A 22,583-nucleotide genomic window follows, 5' to 3' on the forward strand; every position below is an offset into this window, starting at 1 on the left:
ACACGAAATTAAATCAGTTCCTTTTGGAGTTTTGAGGGAATAACATCGAGCGCTTTTCGACTTATTTTAAAGACTTCGATTAAGTCGCCTCTTATTCTTCTCGTCTCAAGTGTTTATTAATATTAGCCAAAATATTTTTTAATTTTACTCATAAAACAATTTTCATATCAATCAAAGTGCCAAAGTTATATGTCGAAGAGAAAACATACGTAAGTTTTTTATTTTTACATATTTTTTATTTATCTTTATGTTTCTAATACAGTAGGACTTATTGTATAATATGCATAAGAGAAATTGCGTTTATATATCTCATATTCCTGAAAAAAAAAAATCAAAGTCGACGGAGTCGTATATGACTCCTTGGGATAATGACACATATTTTTTTCCAGAGAATGCAATTTTACTACTGCAGAGATACGGGAAGAAATTGATAATTGGGACGAATCAGAATTAAAAATATTTGCGAATGTGACAATTAAACGAGATCATGTAGAATACCTACAGAAAACAATGTGATAAATAACACGAGTACTACATAGTATTATACCTACATACATATGTATGCATATATGTAGCTATGGAAATACTGTGTATCAGAGTGAGTTGGGATTCGTCGAAATGAACCTTTAGAGCGCGGCGTTGTTCACGCTCGAAGAACACGAAACGCTTTATTAAATCTCGACAGTGTGCGGATGCTGCTTTTAATGTTAATCGGCCCGTGAAATGGCCGATTCGATCATTTGAAAAATTGGCGGCAACTTGCCACATCGTCACTCAATCGCTCATCGTTGAAAATTGTTGGAGACGTTTGTGCAATTTTATTATTGTAAGCGTTGCGCAAACCGACAGATACATAGTCGGCATAAGTTATGACACTTGGGAAACTTTCCAAATATCCAACTTATCTAAGATACTGTCATCGAATAGTAGTAACACTATTTTGTGATAATAATTTTACATATGAATTGATCGATTGTTACAGGGTATTTCGTTAGTGACATTTCATACGATTACGATTATGAGCATAATAATAAATAAGTATAACAATACGTGGTAGCGCTTTAAACGTTACTATTCAATACGGATCGTAAAAAAGTCGATTATGATCAAAATTATACATTTTTTATGACCGCGAACAATAAAACAACAACGAACACACATACGTACATACATATGTACGTATTTGAAAATTCAATAATAATTGATGGGGGGTTGCATTGCCTCCTTTGATGACTTCTTAAGCAATCATTGATTTTTTTTACCGTAGTTCATAATACTTGCGTTTTAACCAAATGAATGTTATTATATTGTATACATTGCTACTTTTTCTTTGAAAAAAGTAACTGAAAAAGCTGTCTTTGACTCATTGTATGTTTGTCCTACTATACGAGTGGAACGGAAACATTTGAAGAGAATACTTGAAAAGATACTGGTTTCGTTCGAGTGTTTTATTTTTAAGTTTACATAGAATTTCTTCATATCATATGCATGTATATAACAATGACATATGTATATAGGTCGTTCAATAATGCTGAAAATAAACGAAATTCAGACTACCTAATCCACAATACGCCATTTGCATCGATTTTTAATGTAATATTATTATGCAATAAAATGTACATAATTCGCGACAAAATAGTTATCGGTGTATTTTTAAATATACCGGTAATTACCGATGGCGAAATTTTGTCGAATTGCCGGTAAACCGGTATACTGGTATTGCAATCCCTAATTATACCGATACATACATACATACTTCAAATGATGAGTGGAAGTAAAATGTCACCGCAGCTAGGGTCCAATTGGTTAAAAAATAATTTTGATGAAGATAATAAATACATAATTATTAAAAAGATTAAAATAAACTATGTAGACCTCTAAGCATCCCTACGAAATTCTTTCGATCCATTTAAGATGATGGTATGTACATATGTACATACATATATATAAAAAGCCCCGAACTTTTGTCAATAAGGATGTGGATTGAAAATGTTTACATACCTACATATATGTACATCCGATGTTTAATAAGCTACACATATTTTTTTTAAATGGATACAAAATGTAAGTTTATTTAATTTGATTAAATTGTATTGTATTCGAATTTAATATTTGCAATTCTATAAAAGTAAGCTTTAATTAGCACAAATTGAGAGCTAAATTAAAAAGCGTCTTAAAATTTAAAGAGAAATGTAGTGAAAATGTGCAAACGAAAGCTTTTAAGACCAATTCAAAAGCGACCCATTTTCGTCGAAAGCTCTCGGCATATTTTCTTCTCACTTGAGATTTGGCTTTCAGAAGAAAAGCTCTGAAGTTTTTGAAAAATAAACTTTTAAAATTTCAAGTGTCGAAAAAATGGGTTATCTCAAACCAACTATCGTACACATATAACAGATTTGCGAATTAATTCCATGTAATTAATCTAAATTAGAAGCCTCCGTGGATAATTGAATTATAAAAGCTTTGTCGCTTCTCGTTTATTAAAATTTGCGATTCGTGCGATTAGCGTTAATGGATATTTAATATTGCGAAAACAATCACGTTTTTATGGGAACTCAAATTATTGCGACACCATAACAGTCTATCTAAAGAGTGATGCTGAAAATTTAGCACCTTTTCAGGATGAGAATAACTAATTTCAACGGTACAATGAACTTTGGCGAAATTGTACAAGCCATCGGCAAAATCGTAATGGTCCATCACTCTCACTAAGCAACTCGTAGGCTTCGCTAGGTTTCGCTTAATAAAATTTAATCATATTATTATCAACGGAGGCCTTTCGCTTCGATTCTCTCACAAATTGGCCATTGTTCGATTCGATCTAACAAAAGGAAAAAACCTATACAGACGAATAGGAAATTCAGTATCGACCTTCAAATTTCTTCCTGGCAGTCTTAAGTATATTGATAGTTTAGGATCTATTGTGTATTATTTCATAATTCATAATATGGGTTGCCCTCAATATCGGTAGACATCCATAATCGTGTTTGGCCAGTAATTATCAACCTTGGCGCTGTTTACGCAACAGACGTGTTTGGGCATGTACATATGTATGTATATCAAAAATCGAAGGAAAAAATTTGAAACGTGCTGGAGCAAATGTCATGATACATTTTGTAGTGTAAAATTTCGGAAAAAATATGGCTAACATATCGTGGAATATTGGTATCCATCGATCTGTGAGATATAAAATCATACTTATGCACATACATACATATGTACAAAACCGATCATCATTTGCAGTTTACATCTCTATCGATTTAATTTAGGAATAATTGATTGAATTTAAAATCAGGTAATGACAAAAGTCGTTTTTTCATCAGGTTTATATGTTGCAGTGAAACTGTTATTGTCAATGAAATTATAATTTCACTAGTGCGATTATAATTTCACTGACTCAAATATAATTACAAATTGAATTTTTGTCGAATTTGTCAGTGAATTTGTAATTCGAATTACAACGTACGAATTCGAATTACAACGTACTACCAACCCTAACAAATTAGCCATAAATAAATAAAACCAACCCTAACTTAACCTAACCTAACCTTAAATAAATAAGTGTTGGCTTTGTGTTTGCTTCGGCATCTAGTCCAATCACACATGCGGCATCAAAAAAAGCCAAATCGTATCAGATGCTTCTCTCTAGCGAGATACTTTTATTGATTATTGATTATTATATATGAAATACATAATTATTTCGATGAAAATATGTGTGTTTCGTTTAGTTTGGGGTGAATGTATTGTGCCATTCGGGTCGTCGTAATCAGAAAATTTACTTTCATAGTACGTAATATCAATTCAATTTTTAATCGTAAAGCATTCTATAAAATAATCTTAAGTTGGTATTTCACTAACATTCCACTGAAATTATAATTTCACTGTAACATATACATAAAATATGTTTATAAAAAAGTAAAATAAGATAAAAAATTAAATCAAAATTTACGTTTACTACATATAGTATTATTGAAAATAAGTTCTGACTCCGGCTGCAATCTTAGCATCGAATATTAGCTTTAGATTTAGAATAAGGCAACAAATTAAATAGCCAAGTATTTTAATAAATTTCGGTAAGTATATACATACATAAATCAGTTTTTGGCCAGTATTTTATTACAAAATGGTCAATATCATATTATTAAATATCAGTATAAATAACAAATGGACAGTTTAAAAATCTGGCGTACATTTGCAACAAACAGCAATGCCTGTTGGATGGAAATGTCTATCAAGATCGTACCAATGTTGTGTTGATACCAATCAAAAAATAATACTGGCCATTCGTCAAAATAAAACTTACCAATTAACATTAATACTGACCATTTATATTTAAATACTGACTTTTTATTATTTACACTGACCACTTGTATTCTGATCTATGGATACTGGCCGTTTAATTTACGAGTATGTATGTAAATATTGGCCATTTATAAATACTGACAAAAATATACTAAAATACTTACCAGTAAAATACAAGCCTTGGAATAATAACTACAATAAAGTACATATGTATAGTATTATATTATAACACACCATAATACAAATTACGTTGTGCGACTATTAAGCCTCTTCAATTAAATAAATACATGTTCATTACAAATTTGGTCGCAAAAAACCACGCATAGTATTAAGCCTATTATTTAATTCAATTACTGAATAGCCTTATAGTGCCAATTATATTTAGATACGTATTCTTGTTAGAAGTTCGTGTTGCGCATCTTTAGTGCATCAAAAGTCAAACATGCGATTTTGAAGTTAAATTTAAGCATCTACAAATATATTATGTAAAATGTACATACATATGCATGTAGCATGAAAATTTGAAAGTACATATGTATGTGACATTAAAATAATTTATATAAATATAGATGTAGATGAGTCGTAATAATAATATCTAGGTTTTATAACCTTGCTTATTAATATATAGGTTTAGAATTTCGCAATATCATCATCACGTTACTATGAAAACATTAATTCGATGGCATTTGATAAATATGATCCGAGAGGAATCGAATTTAAATTTCATATAAAAACGATCATTTGATATAATCTACAAATAGTTAACTTTATGCCTAAAGTTTACATATATGTAGATACATATGTATGTATGTACATTTCAGTTCGATTACGCAACGTAAGAGGGTTATATTAATGTTATCAATATAATATGTATAATATTTTTATTTCAACCAATCATGCACACTCGCCTTAACAGATTTCTTCAAAGCGACGAGTGTGGTATACAGATTAAGAATTATTAATTATATATACAGGTATACACCCATATATTTACATTAAACACGACGTCTATGATCAAATACTGTACAAAAGTATTGTAAGTGTTATAAAAGGCAAATATAAACAACGATTAACGTCCAGAGAGACATTTACGTACAAATGTGCAGTATTTATACAAATCAGCGAAATTTGAGATAATGAAATGAAAATCAGATAAATTGGCAAACTTTAATATGAAAAGATCGATCTGGAACAACATATCCAAGGTGGAGTTGAACCCGAGACCACTTTCTTCGAAAGCATCATATGCTGCTGGTTTATATGAATAGAGTTTATAATAAAGTGAGTAGTGCACAATATTTGCGACTATAAACTCATAGTAAGTTTTTTTAGTGTTTTAGGGCCATTTTATTTTACGATTTAGAACCACTTGAAATTGCGCACAACTGTAGGCAAATAATGGTCACGCAGAAAAGTTGTAATACGAATCGTACGTGACCGCGCATCGGACGAACAGAATCCACGTACAACAAAGAAGCACTTAAAATGGACTGAAAAAATACCAAAAATAGACATACACGTAAAAATTTGCATGTGTCACTGTTAAGAATGAAAAACGTCAAAAAACGTTTTTCTAAAAAAAAAAAATCAGTACAATAGATGAACTTGAGTGTAGGAAAGTAAAAGGCTTCGAATCTTTCATACGCAAAAATGTGCAAGGAAAGTGAGAGTGTTTCACATCGTTGAACGTTTAATTTAACTTCTGAATTATTTTAGCGATAAAGTAAAAAAAACGATTTACGATAAGGGATATTTTTGTGTGATCGAATGAGGTCCCTTCAGTTTATAAAAATAGTTGTGCGATTATCACAATTCTGAGTGCATTGGAAAAATCTGAAATTCGATTTCCGTTCAATGATTCGAATTTAGACGCCTTTCTTTCCTTATAGACAACGTATTGATTTCTGCGATTTGTTATATGACATATAACCAATCAAATATGTTATCTACATATGTAAGTAGTAAGCATCAAATAATCATCATAAGCGATGCACCGCATTTCCTCTTTCTTTACATAGTGATTATTCATCTGACGAATAAGAAGTAAATGGCCTACGTTTTCATTCATTCGTTCAGTACGATCTATCTATTTTCTATGTCATTTTTTTAGCAATTCATTTTAAGTGGCGAAGGTCCGTTAGTGTCGACGTACAGTTTTAGACACGCACGATTTGATCCAGAAGTTCTCAATGCGTTGATTTGAAACACTTAAATACAAGTAAAGTAACAATAGATGTATGATCCAACTGGCTTTTCAATATCAAAGGTAAAGTATAATTTTCAAGTCAGTCGTCAAGTCAAATTCAATGAATTTCTTCAATAGTATACATTAATAGAGTTCTGACATAATAACATTCATTATATTGAGTTATTATGTACGTTTTGATTAAAATGAACTTAAAGTTTTAATATGTATTAGGTTGAAAAGTTTTAATATGAAAATGTAATATCATATATGTGTGTACATATGTATGTATATATATGTAGATATATGTATGTATACTAGTGATTCAAAGTCTCGGGACTCGAGACATGGTGATTTCAGAGTCCTGAAACTTCCCAGGATTCAAGAATTTTGTTTACCAAGGGGGTATTCTAGTCTAGAGGCATGAATTGTAGGTATTTTTTCAGGTGCAATAAAAAAAACAAAAAATATTTTTAGTAGCCATTATTTTACAAACTATTTATTTGAAGTTTGAAGTAGTTTGAAGAATACATAAAAAAAATCAAAGGAAAAAATTTAAAATTCAAAAAGTTACAGGCTGATGAAGTGAGGAGTCTCAAAAAAATGTCGCGCCCTGGTTGACACGACTGCAACCCTCCTAATAATTTGATTTCAAAAAAACAAATTAATTCTTAATTCAAACAAATACTGCAATCGCCCGAACTATGGAAAAGTCAAAATAATTATTTTTTGCAAAATAACGGCTGTCTGAAATAAAAAGACCATTTTTTACCAGTTTTTTTTTTACTTTTCTGAATTTTTTAAAAATAGTAAAATTGAATTTTTAGTTCGAGCGATAGGGTAATGTATATAGAAGGCTCACACCAAATTTCAAGTAAATTGGTTCAGTAGAACTTGAGATATCATGTCAACCGTCTCGAAAAAAGCAGTTTCGAGAAAATCGCCTTTAAAGTTTCGGGTAAAGTAAAAAACGCGCCGGTTAGATGCCACGTCACTAAAGCAGCTACATATGTATATCTCAGAAAATAATTTGAATTTTGAAAAATCCTCTTAAGGACATATTCTTATTACAGTCTTGTAAAAAATAATCTTATAATTAACTGCCAAAAATGTGACGACTCCAGTGGTGCTTATTTAGATTAATAAAACTATGTAATTGTTAGGTGAGAAAAATCTAATTGAATTCTATATAAATACTTTCGACTTAATAATATTTAAACACTGGAAATACCACCTGAGAAATTTGTCCCAGTTCCAGTACTGAAACGGGTGTGAGTCAGCGGGATGTTTCCGATTATAATAACACTTATAGTTTTCCATTCATTAATGGCGAGTCAGTGGGTCTCGCAGTTGCCGATTTAACAAACTCACATAACGGGCTTCGATGCTCATGCATATTATACATACATACATACATGTACACATTTCGTAATACTTTTTGATTTATGAATCGATCGTGGCACACAAAACACCAGGTCATAACCGAAAAAAATGCGAAAAAAACAAAAAAAAACAACTCACTTGAAACAGTAGATAGCCGGAATCGTACATCCAGAAATCGTCTGGTGCGTTTCCGGGCTTTGCCAGTTGTATGGCGACACATCTCTGTAATATCAGCTGGCAACGCTGAGGTGCAGAGCGACCTGGACTAATGCTGCTCATCCTGGACGAACTCATGTACAACTGCTGAATTTCATAATCTATATCTGAAAATAAAACATTTAATGAATGTTAGTCGACCATAAGATGTTATACATAGAAGATGAAAAGACAAAAAAAAATCCGGATGTCACTAACCCATGACTTTTTCTATGTATTTGAGAAATATAAAAAAGTATAAAAAACAAAATTCGGTAAGGAAAAATATGTATGTACATACATACATACATACACCTTCACACATACTGGCATTGTGAGAGTATTTTCGATACCAATGTAGGGAAACTTACACAAGACAAAAGTTCTACTTCCTGTTGTCGGATTTTGTTCAAAATTGTTTTATTACTTAAAATCACTATAAATATTTTAAACCTAAAATATCAAGAAGATATAAAAAATTTAAAAGGTCAAAATAAAATAATGTAATATTGTTTTAAAAAAAAATTACTTATTCTGGTTTACGAATGCTAACCTTATCAACTCAAGTTAGTACATAAGGAATATAAAAATAAATTTTCAGCTTGATACTTTCAGTGGTGTGGATAAAATCGTGTGGTCACAACATTTTTGACTTTTCTTAGAGGAAGAAATCCCACTTCTGGTTTATTAAATTTAATGATTTTTTTTATTATTTTCATCACAATAATACAAGAATCTTGAATCATGAAAACGTGATTATTGATCAATTCTAAGTTCGAATCAATCAAAATCTCGAGTTCGAATTTTCGAATACTCACAAAACTTCCATATATTGTTATTTCGTATATATGTATGTACATACATAGATAAAGTAAAACCCTCTTTGAGTACATCAGGTCTTCTAAGACCATGGATGCATTCTTGCGAGGTGCGAGGAGACACCTCTGTGAGAGACAGTACATATAAGTTAAATATAAAATTTTAGAGTTAAGTTATTAAGATGTATTTTTTAAATTAGCTACTAGCTAAAATTATATATAAATAAACAAATTTAACCTAAAACGTAGTGTGAAAAGATAATCCGAGAAAATTCAATAGATTTGTCATTTGTAAATAAATGCCGTTATACTTGCTCCAACCGTAAGAAAAATAGTATCTATTCAATTTTCTATAGCCCGTTTTTGCGAGCGACGTCTAACGTTTTAAACGTGAAAAAATCAATTCCCACGTAAACGTAACGTTACGTCGGAATCTCGACAGTGAGTTAAAAAAGTCGATAAAGTCTATAATTTTAATACAATACTACACTCCGATAATAATCCATGTCGATTGTGTCTATTCAACGATACACAGCGACTCATTAGAAGGCGACAAGTCAACGTGTGGAACAAAACGGCGCAATTCGAATCGATAGTATTTTTCTTTTTGTACAATCGCTTTTCTTAACCGAATCGAAAAATGGATAAAAAATGTTTTTCCATTTCATGAAATTCAATCGAGTCATTGTTGTTGATGACAATTCAACTACATATTTACAGAAGTTTGCAAACGATTTTTAACCCTTCTTCCGAACCAAATAGTACATGAAATAAGACTGCACATTAAAAAGCCGATAACTAGGAAAAGGTAATAATTTCACATATTAGTTTATTTATGAAAATTAATATTATGAAATATTATATGTACATATACATATACGTATATGTATGTATGTATAATTTAATTAATTTACTTACAACATATATGTATATTTTTAGGAAGTAGTTATGATATTCGATAGCTTAATTTGTTCTGTGATGAGTTGTTATTAATTGGTATATGGAAATAACATCGTGGTGCAAAGATGAGCTTTGGGATAACTTTAAAGGTGACTTCCTGCACATCGCAGTGAAAGTTCTGCCGCCTTCCGGTCTATCAAAACCATTTGAAATGTTCATATATAAATAAAATTCCGCACGTTAGTTACGTCTTCGACTATATAATAACCATAATGTCGCGCAACAATGGCTAGCACATACACTAAAAAGGAATGAAAAAACGCGCGAAAACGAAAGAATGTCCATTTAAAATCGTTATCTGTATGTACAATGTACGTCTTCTCGAGTGAAAGTGAAACCGCACTTTTCGTAGGATTCGTGTGAAAAATTTGTCTAATTTGGCGTTTATGTATTATTTTAGGTATTATTCGCCGCGATAAGAGATCGCCTTTGAACAATCGCGGCAACCTTTCGTCGGAGAAAGCCCCTAACAATGTGCAATAAATTAAATAACGCTATTATGTGTGTTTGTTTTACAGCGCACGTGTAATAAATTGGTGTGAAAAGGGCGCCAAATTCGTGATCATAAAAATTTATTAGACATTTTGTAATATCTTACTATCTATGTATGTTTTTGATATGCGTTGAACGCGGATCTTATAGGCATACATTAATTATAAATTTCAAATTCGTAAAATATTAGAAATGTAATATATTTTATTTATTATATAAAAAAATGCCCCGAAAATGTAAATTTGTCAAAAATGTATCCATAAATGTTTCTATGACGCTTTGTTAAAATTATTCTAAAAATTGTATATCGATGTTTGTAATTAGCCAGGAAGGCGAATTGAGGTTTACCTGTTAGGCCTTCCTAGTATATATACATATATATATATATATATATATATATATATATATATATATATATATGTATATATATTATATATGTATTTTAATATGGATATATTTTAAAATGTACGAGTACAAAAAATATATTTTTTGAAATAAAAAAAAACCCAATTTTAAGAGAAAGTGTCAAGATGCGATAATTTAACATCTATGTACTTAATATTACAATGTCGTTATAGCTTAACATTGTAGTCTAGCACACAGACAACAATGTTGTGGGCGGCTTCGTATCGATCGCTTAGAGTTGGCCGACGGCCAAATCCGACGAGTTGGTTCAGCTGAAATCCCATAGAGTTCACTCAGCCAAAATTTCAGCTGAAATTCACCCGAAAAACAGGCGAATCATTGACTCGAACGCACTCCAGACACAATCGAAATCAATCCAATTATACGATCCATATACAAATACCAGTGAGAAATATGTACATGTGTTTTTATATATACATACATATAAAGCGTACTCTCGATTACCATAAGACTCATAATATCATAAAACCTTAAGCAACCCTTAAATTGAGAAAGATGATTTTTTTTAATTGGTGAATTAAGTTAAATTATTTTTTTTGTAGAACTATTATACTAATACTCCTATGTAAATATAACAAGCAATTTGGATTATTTCATCTCATATTTTTAAAAATTAAGTCATCAAAATCAAGACCCTCATGCAAATCAAATTTTGCATGAGGCTCAAAAATTCCTAGCTACGCCACTGCTCGCACACATGCAAATATGGACTTCGAGATAGAGATACAGAATCTGATCGGATAATTAAAAAACACGGACAATCCAAACTATCAATTTTTGATATCGTTTCTATTGTTTCAGTGACAATAGAAAACCCGGATCATTTGAATTGCGATCAACATTATCAAAACATTTTAAATTTTCCAATAATCTGCTTATTCCAGATTAAATCACTTCCCCCAATATTTTCGCAATTCTATAAATCTATTTCCATATTAGGAAGAATCTTTTTCCATGATCGAACTAGCGTTATTGGTTTTTCTTTCGTGCAAGATTTTGCTATTCCGTATAATACATCCAATAAACTCGTTTTTTTCCAAAAATTGATTAAGTCATCGTCTTCCTCGGCAAGATTTTTGAGAAGATCAGCACGGTAAATTCGTTTCATTGATGTTACACCTCGGTCCGTAGGTTGAACTAGACTTTTAACATTATTATCCATATCTCTACCCTACTCCATTCCTTTTGGGCATGCTTGGGTATAATTCCCTTGAACTTCGGAGAAACTTTTCTTTAATCAGTTTTGTTCTCCAGCTTCTACGTGGTAATACGTCATGTCTGCCGTTGTTGGAACAGTTGAGACTTTATATCTTTAGTAATTATATGAGTGGTAGACATCATCATTTGATGGTTGTACCTCCTGCCCACAGTTCTTTATCGCATGGCTCCTATCCCAAGAGCTATCCGACTTCTCAATGAAATCGTTGTTGCTGAGACTGAATATTATATTTTCCACCTCAGTGAGCGTAAGTTATCAGAGATTATTTTAACCTATTTGTCTGGTAGCCTGCGCTTATCATTATTTTCATAATTGAATGTGATGTATGAGTGGAATTTTGATCTTCTCTCTTCCATTTGGGCCTTGCAGGGATGTTTTGTATTTACGGCTGGTTCTTATATACATACATACATATTGGTGCTGACTGTAGATGCAAGACATTCCCTACTTTGTATTTTATTATTTGATTTTTTAGCTTTATCTGCTATTATTATAATACTATTGTTTTTTTTATGATTATGTTGAAATGTATTTTGTATGTGTATACATGTATATTTTTATTTAAGTCATCTCTCTGTATATTTCGACCATTGTGGCGCATTAGAGACTCCTGTAATGCCACAATGTTCCAAATTTAAACTTAAATAAATAAATAAAATAAAGGTGGTAAAACATAAGCTATCATACGACCATCTTTGTTTTTAATAAAGTTTTATTCGAATGGAAAGGAGCATTATCTATTATCAATACTACTTTCTGTGGCAACCTTTACTTTTTAAAAAATCTCTCACTTCAGGAACCTTTTTAGTTTTGAACCAATCTTCGAAAATCTCTATCCGTATAATATGTACGTATCTCACGAAAATATCCCACCGACCAAACAATGCTCCAAATCTACTCATCATTACGTATTCTCATTAAAAAAAATAATTAATTTCCTGCACGGATAATCCGCAAACCGGATAATCTGTACCCGGATAATCGAGAGTACACTGTGTGTATGTATGTACTCAATTGATACATATGTACATATTATGATGCCCTACGTCTGGTGTTGAGGTGAAAACGATTCGGATCTTTGCGCGAGTTTTCTCTTTTGTGGGTTTCGGGTCAAACGGGTGAACTAACACTCGACAATTCGAACAGTGGTGTCTTAACGAGACCCAAATGTCGGCTTTCCAAAAGTGTACGCTCTTGCGCGTATACACGTAAACATTGAAAGATATTGACTAATGATGCATTTAATCGAACGTTGTATTGAGAGTGTAATTTATGCGCTCTCGACACGACCTTTTATTCGTGAGTATTGTATTGTCCGCGCTGAAAATGGATTTCGCTTTCGTGCGTACACACGTAGTATATTTTTTCTCTTCTACATACATACATATATTATGTGATATTCTTTGTGCGGGATAGATGGTATTTTGCCGGGTTTTTACCATTTGTAATTTATAGCTCACGCGTTGTATTATCAAAGGAAAAGCGAGAGAGAAACTTGCGAGAAAATCAGATGAAAAAAATACAGTCGTAATATTGAAGGGTAGGTCAAAAGTCGAGACATAGTAATGTATTTTATATAAATGTATACGCCTACGCAGAACGGCTCGCAGCTCATGGTCACTATCTAAGAAGATAATTAAGCCTCAGTTTTTATGACTTGTGCAAATTACTCTTATATTTACTCTCAATTATTCATATGATAAAAAATCTTCCCGTTTGTGTAAAGCTTTAAATTGCATAATGACTGGACAATGCATGTCATCAGTATGGGTGATATTTAACGGCCACCAATTAAATGGCCAGTATTTTAAACAATTTCGGTATGTATATAAATCAGTTGTCGGCAAACATTTTATTGACAAAATAGTCAGTATTATATTATTAAATGTCAGTATAAATAACAAATGGACAGTATAAAAATCTGACGTATATTCTCCAGAATAAATAGCAATGCCTGTTTATTTATGTTTAAATACTGACCATTTAATTTAAATACTGACCTTTTAATATTATACTGAACGATGGGTACTAGCCGTTTACTAAAAATACTGGCCACTTAATACAAATACTGACCTTTCATATTTAAATACTGAAAAAAATAGACTAAAATACTTATTAGTAAAATACAAGCCAATTTTAAATTCCACAAACAACTACTATTCTAGAAACTCTGTGTAAAATGAAAAACCGCACTAACCATTGTTTCTAATTAGTTTTTGGGTTAATCAAATGTAACCACTTGCCCAATTGCAGAAATTGCTTATTTCATGAACAGTACAGACCCGTTGCTTTATTCATGAAATTGTCAAAATATCTGCCGAATTCATTTTTTTTGTGTATTTCACGAATTAAGAAATCATATTTTTTATAAATGAAAATTTATCTATTGTTATTTCAAATTGATTTACCAGATAAATTTATATTATCATCACAACCACATCCCAATTAACGTTATGATTTACATATTTCAATTTCGAATTTTAAAAAAGCTAACTGTCGCATAAAATATAAAATACATACATACCTAAATATATAGTCTACTTTGAACAATGTTTGAAAAATAATCTAAAAATAAACTTAAATAAATAAAATTAATCGCAATCAATATATGCATGTAATGAAAACTTATTATACCAGTGGGAGTTTAGTACTTTTTAACGATGCAAATTAAAGAATCGACATTGAAAATACAGCCGACCTCGATATTAATGTAGAATACAATACATTTTCCACAAACGGAGGCATTGCTATGAGGAAAACTACTCATTGTTTCCGATCAATATCGACTAGTTAACATAAATCCAAACGCATCCCACACGAACAGATTCACCTTCGAGAAATCGTCGAAATCTCAGAGATGCACACAAGTGTAATGAATATGTAGTACATATACATACATACATATATCTACATAAATAATTAAATTTAGTTACAGGAACCTCGCAATGCCCAAGTAGTCAAATCGTGACTGTGAAACGTTCCCTATGACAAGGTCGTAACGAACACTGAAGTAATAGTTGTTGAACTAGCAGATGTTTTTCTCGACCATTTGTGGAAAGTGCTCGTGACTATGATAACCCAAATAGGCCGAAATCGAACAATACCAATAATCAAACGCGCATTCTTGAATGCCTAACTTCAAAGCCCTAATTGCCGTTACGAATTTAACCATGATAATAAACAAGCAAAAGTTGCAGCTTTACATAGGCCACCCACTGCACGGCTATTTGGCTTGAAATAATATGCACATTCATGCAAAAAATAAACGTGAACGAACTCTGGAGACTAAGTGGCCAACACCAATACCAATACAGGTACATACACACATATGTATCAGTATATGGACATATGAAACAATTTATGATTATTATTTTATATCGATAGATATCTAGGGCAGTGTCATTTCAATATGTACATATGTATACGTCATAAACGTGAACCTTATTTTAGCCTTCCTTTTGAATACACGTTTGTACTGATGGTTAAGGTTTATGTTTATCTTTTATTTACGAAGATCAATTACTTAATAAAGACGACAAGGAATAAAAATGGTAAATAAAAATCACATTGATCACGTCTTTAAGCTAACATTTGCACGGTCGCGTATTTGCATAGACGCAAATAATGTCGAGGACTTTTCTTGAGAAGTTTTCTATTTTTTTCTGTCTTCTTAAGGTCAACGGAATTTATATATAAAAATGTTTCCTATATTTTTAAATCAATAAATCGGCTAGTGCAGAGCTTTGTAGTCATTTACCTAAACTAGAAGTAGTGCTCTTACTCTAGAGTCTAGAGAATTGTTTTTTATGTTTTTCTCAGAAATCTTTTAGTGTATTAAACCACAATTTCATAAATTTTTTTTAAATCAATTAAAATTCTAATTAAAAGCAGATAAATTTTTGGGTCAGAATTGTGAAAAAAAAATCCCATCCAAGTTGATGGATCGAATCTCCAAGCTACGATAAATAATTCTAGTAAAATTATATTACTTTTAGAAATTGTTGCAGATTTTTCATCGCTTTTAATTGCGGTATTAACAATTAAAATCAATCGTAATACTTTTTCGTTGCATTAAAAATAATTATAGAATCGCTTGTGTAATAAAATTGCCGTTGAATTGATTCGTAACGTATGACAGATTTAGTTCAATAGAGTACCTGCCAGAGGCTATGGCAATAACGGTATTTTAAGTGCAGAATTTCATCGGATTTAATTTGCGCCACGACGAGCAACACGCACTATACTCAAACGTGCAATGAAATGGAAAGGCAAATTTTAAGCGCCACAAAAATCATTGCCATATACATACATAAATATACTTTATTTCTACGTAGTTTACGTTGACGTTCGCGTTGGTGAATTTTTATGACCACTTTTAAAAAATACCATGTGTGCGCAATTTTGATTATACAAACGTTTTCCCCGATCTAATAGTTACAAACATGCTATAAATTTGGTTTATTGTCTGTAAACGGTTGATTTATGAGTAGGAAAATATAGTAGTGATAAATTTTGCAAGATGGCGGAAATGTGTCTCCTAGTATTTTATCTCAGCAAAGCGGCAAACAAATACAGCGGCAATTTTTTTTCAGTAAATTGGTACTAGCAATTTCCGAAAAATTCTGGAATTTTTCCAAAATCCAAGTGTGGAATCCTCAATAGCCATTACTCACTTCAATATATACATATTTTTATATCTACATACTTATACTTCTTTGTGTATGTATGTATATATTTCTATATGTACATGTGTACATACATATTGTATGTACACATGTACATACAACAGTGGTGAATATTGAATTATTTCGTACTTGATGTTACGAATTCGATTCCCCGCTAAGTCTCGTTGCTGGCCAGACCTTGATTTGTCTAGGTCGATCGTTTCTTATCAGAATTTGCCAATTTTTCTGATTTTCATTGAAACGATTCCTGTAAAATTGGCGTTTCCTACCCAATTTTCTGTTGCGAACCTTTAGTTATTATTATATCTTAGGTTTCGCCATATTGCTCACCATAGATGTCTCTGTGGTAGTTTATCGAATATAAAATTCGTATTTTTACATGAAAGTTATTCATCGTTATTTATCGTATTAATACGTTGTTTGTAATATATGTATACTGACCATAGATGTCAGATATTTAGATTTACATGTATCTATGTAATAATTATGTGGACCAGGAAGGCACATTTGGGGTTTACCTGTTAAGCCTTCCTGGTATATTTGTATATATGTATGTGAAAATATGTATGTAAAAATAAAATAAATAAATAAAAATATACATACATACATATGTACGTGTATCATTTTTTTTCACATACATATGTATATACAATGTTTGCAATTGGCTTAACCTGGCCAATTACAAACATTGCAGCATTTTTTGTTAAATAAATCCCGGAATTTCGAGATGCTGAAAAACTCGAAATTAACTAATAATTAATTAATCCATAGAGACATCTATGGATTTAAAATTTTACATAAATTTTACTGTACATAAATCATATTCAGATAGTGGGGACACAGTGGGTAGGATGGTTTTTGTCAATTTGATGGAGGAACTGTTTCAATAATAAAATCAGATAAATGGTCAAACTCTGATAGAAAACGATCGACTGATCGATCGATCGAACGACTTAGAGTCTGACTAGCGGCATTAAAGATTAGCAGGGGATCGAATCCAGTGACCTCTCGGTCCTTAACTTAAACACCGAGCCATGCTGCTATATGTACATAGGTTTAAATGCGTGTTTTAACTTACACAGTACGTAGTTTTCATACGAATACAAAAAATTCCAATTAATACGGACACACTTTACATATGTACATATTTATGTAGAATATTATAATATGGCCTAATAAAGCAGCTTCCCCAAAATTACGTATTATTACTGAGCTTCGCCGAACTTTCGCCAAAATCAAACATCGGATGGTTTAATTTTTAATCGCTTTAATTTGCAATATATATGTACATAGCCTTTGTAAATTATTTTGAGATATAGCGTTTAGGTGCAATTATATTTAAGCCTATGGATGATTCATCATATTACAGATGTAAATTGGAAAAATAGGTATGTATTGTGAATGGAATAGACGAATTTTGACATTGAAAAGATAATGCTAAGTTTCTCATGACTGTGTGTTTTGATCTCGATCAAACTCACCTTGAATGTTATTACGTGAGAGTTTGGGTTAAGTTGTGTTACGAAAGAATCGCAGTACACAGATTCCACTTGCCGATACAAACGGGGCGATAGGAATCGCGCTATTTCCTGTAATTATACCGCGCCGTTGTGCCATTATTATCTCGCTTCTTTTTGTCGGTCGCAAATTATTTTCACCGGTTTTTATTGTGTGCTCATTTGAGGAGCGCCGTTCTAGACGGCAAATAAATTCAATCGAGAAGAAATAAGATTAAGCGTCCCGAGGGCAACAAACCCGAAATGCAGGGTTTGGGAATGAGACCAAAATATATTGAGCAAGCACAAAGGACAAACAAGCACACAAAGGTTTCAGTATTGCTGATTGCCTATATATTATTCAATACGGGCATCTATTCAGACTATGGTATTGAATTTAAATATGTAAATATTGTTTACGATCTCATTGCTTCTCTAGTCCATTTTCGTTTAAAGGTTAGTTCAATTATTTCCTGACAGTCGGACTGTTTATTAAAAATTACCCAGACGCAGACTCTATTGATTAAAACGGAAGAAATACGATTGTGGGTTTGAATTGAGGCGTGATCTCGATAAAGGGGAGAGGGTGTGTTTTAAGTAGGGGTTCCTACCCTAGCAAAATCTGACCGGAGATCGGGAAGGGGAATACGAACTCCCTTTTTATGTCTTTTAAAAGCGAAAAGTGAAGAAATTTCACAGTAAAAACGCTTTCGTGCCTTCAATTTGACTTATTGCTTCCATTGTTGTTAAGACATGATTTAATATATTATTGAAAACATGAAGTGAATGCCCAATTACAAAACACATAATTCATCAAACTTATGAAAAAGTACGTTTATAAAAACTCTCCGATCTGATCTTTCATTTCAAACAATAAAAAATGATATCCTTAAGATAAATATTTCCACTCCGAAAACTTCACCAAGAGCCCGAGAGCCCACGGAAACGCTTCGGTAGTTTATATTAAATTTCTGCAAGGGTTAAACGAAGTGCGAATACATCGACCAAAGGGATTTCCCATTTGGAAGATCGTATCTAAACAATATACACTTTGTACTCATACCCAAATCTAAAAGTGCGGAAATATAGCAGAATTACCCCAAAGCGTATATACTCAATACGTACTAAAAACAATTATATAGAATTGATATCAATCAGTTTTTATTGACTTAAAAGCGACAGGCTGAATCGAGAAAAAACTTACACCGTTATTTAAATAATAAACAGCTCGTTTTGCAATAATAAATCGCTCATAAATCAAACAATGCACGCCTTTTAAGCGTAGGTTCGCGACCGTGAGAATACAATTAATTATTATATTATAAAATATAAACAATGCTTTAATAAAGCGTAATGTCTTCATGTAACTCTATGAAACGATGTCATTTAATTAGCATAATACATTTATTAATAAATGTAGCCTCGGAAATTATATAGGTATGTTTAATATCGTGTATAATACATATATTAAGAAAAAATAAAATATACATACATACATATTATATGTATGTATATATGTATGTACATACATACATACATACATACATTAATACATAGCCAAAGTAACGTTAACTGGTTAAGTGACGTTTGAACCGTTGCGTTTGCGTTGTTGGACCGTCACACGAGATATCCAATCGAAGATCACGACTTTTCTCCAGTGCGGCCCTGGAGGTGTAAACCGCATGCCAATTTTAGCCAATTTAAATGCGGCAAACCCTTTCGTTGAAACCTATGTATGTATGTACGCCATGTTTAGATTGTTTTACAAAGATAACAGAGAAATAATACAAAACTAAAAATTATCGTCCATGTTAAATTAATATGAAGTTATTATTCCATATTAAATTAACATGCAATAAATAGAAATATGTATTATTGGTTTTAAATTTCAAAAAAAGTCTATCTATTGTAATTACATACAAACATACTACCTACAGGCATATTCGTTTGTGGATTCGGAGATTTTCGGAGTCGTAAAAATAACACTATCTGACTTCAATTTATTGTCATACTAAAAAACACATAATTTAAAAGGCTTAATGTAGATAAAGTCATAGCCATATCGGAGTCGGAGTAGGAGTTTGAATTGTTTAACGGCTCCACAACACAGTTCAGTTTTTAAATTAAAATGTTATTTAATAAAGCCAAAGGCAAAGCTTTCTCTGTTCTTAATATGTAGTATTAATTGATTTCTTTTTTCAATATCACTACACGCTAAAAAAATTGCAACACAAAGGTCAGACGAAAATGTAGGATTCCAATTGACCGTTATTTGAAGTGACTTATTGTTTTTACTATTGCTAGAGAGTAGTAATACATTTATAAGCAATTGTGATCGTACGATAGTCGTTTCTAAAGCATTTTGTTTTACTATTATATTCCAAATCTTTTTTTTTTATTTGTTGTTCAACTTAAGATGAATCTTCGTGAAAGTGCCATGATGTCAGAGACGTAGAAGAAGACAAAACGCCTTCGGTATTGTTATTATTAAAAGGTTTTTGAGTTCGAAAGTGTATCGATAGGCGATTCTTGTACTAAAAATCAACCAGGATTACCTGTGCACACGTCAAGAGAAAGTTATATACATATAATGTCAAAACGGGGTGGGATGTTGCAAAACTTTCGATCCAAATGTAACCATGACAGTTTAAAAACAACACCGCACAGCAATGCCGAAGATCGCGCCTTTAATTTCGAAATGGTAAAAACTGCACACAATCGACAGTTAATCTTTCGAAGATGATGATAAATCATCGGATGTTGCGGTTAGAGAAATACACCCTGACCTATGGTTTTCACAGGTCACTTTTCCTTTTATGTAAATCGTCCAAATGAGAACGATCCATTTCAATCGATATGCAAATTGATTGTACGTCATCGAATGAGCGGTTTTTCCCCCAAGTGTTTTATTAGCCACGATATTTGTTTAAAAGAGAAACCAGAGTCATGTCTGGTCATGTGAAAAAGTTATGATCTACATTAGAATCTTTTCGCGGAAACGGACCGGTCGTCCTATAGCGATTTTGGAACGTCGTGACTTCGATCAAACATAAATAATAGATCTAAATACGGATCGATAGCGATTTAATGACGGCATGACTTTTCAGGAAAGTTTTATGTACAATATTTGACAGACGTATCGAATTTAAATCGATATGTTTGTTCACTTGTTATACATACATACATATGTATGCATATATTATACCTACATATATATATACATATACATAAATATAATAAAATAAAATTCAAACCCTCGATATGTACATTAGAAAGATTTATTTTGATATATATTTTAATTAAAATTTTGTATCCAGGATTCGGTCTAGTATATGTACATACTTAAAATCAATCGCTAAACGCACAGACTCTAAATGATATGCTCAGTTGGCTTTTCAGTCGTAAATAAAGCGCACTAGAGTCGAATTTCCCACGCGCATCGATTAGTAAATCACGCGCTCGTGGACGAAAACGACGAAGGAAACCTTGAAATCGACAAAGGAAAGAGTTGTGGCAAAAACAACCACAAATCAAAATGTGTGGCAATTAGTCGTGTCGAGAAAAAATTGCGGATCTTGCAAGTAAACGGAGTGCAGCACGCCCAAAGGACAAGCTCATCAATGGAAACATTTAACATTCTATAAAAAATATCATAGAAAAGTAATTTTACTTTTTATTTTATATACATATATTAATAATATATTATTTTATTTTATATATTACAAATGTATTATTTTATGTATTAATAATTTTATTTTTTATTTTAGTTCTATATATGTAATTAAAATAATCGTGAAACTTTCCCTATCATTATGCAGTAATTCCGAGTAAACGATAAATCGATGATGGGAGACTGACTGAAATATTCTGTGGTTCGTGCAGTTTCCCCCTCAAATTCTATTTTCCGTATTAGCCAACCACACATGTATTTGAATTGGTTTTTTTTTTTAATTTTAGGAAAAATTTTATAATATATGAAATACATATATTATAAAAACATTAAGATGACCGTTTTCGCTGACGAAACATTTTTTCGCCGAGTAATAACCGACACGCTAATTATCAGGAAGCTGACTAGTATTTTTTCCTATCCTGTCAGCGCAAACATACTATACACACAAGAAAATTTCATCGCTCAAAGCCATATCAATCGCGGCCATGGTTGAACAGCAATTGTTGCATTTGAATAGGTCACTTTTTAGGGGCCTTCGTTGATTGCAAATTGTTGCAAATTCGGCGAAGAATTGCGTGCGCTCGCGTTGAGGAGATCGTATGACTTAATTATGCAGACGAAAGTTGAAAACGAAAGTACTTGCACTATTTTTTTGTGATGTTTTAAATTGGAAAATAAACGCAACATAAATAAATCTTTATATTTAAATTACCGTTAAACTAAGCGCAATTGTTAATCAACGAGGAGAA

General features: G+C 31.8%; 1 protein-coding gene across 2 annotated transcripts in view; it reads right to left on the reverse strand.

Annotated features, from left to right (window-relative positions):
- Positions 1-22,583, reverse strand: part of ko (Stork-head domain-containing protein knockout) — a 160,515-nt gene that overhangs the window by 35,054 nt on the left and 102,878 nt on the right. For both annotated transcript variants that reach the window (XM_077429465.1, XM_077429458.1), the window contains exon 5: positions 8,009-8,193. In XM_077429465.1, the coding sequence (XP_077285591.1) occupies positions 8,009-8,164 (156 nt within the window). In that variant the 5' untranslated portion in view covers positions 8,165-8,193. The remainder of the gene's footprint in view (positions 1-8,008; positions 8,194-22,583) is intronic.

The sequence above is a fragment of the Arctopsyche grandis genome, chromosome 1, assembly GCF_051622035.1.
Source record: "Arctopsyche grandis isolate Sample6627 chromosome 1, ASM5162203v2, whole genome shotgun sequence".
NCBI classification, from domain to species: Eukaryota; Metazoa; Arthropoda; class Insecta; order Trichoptera; family Hydropsychidae; genus Arctopsyche; species Arctopsyche grandis.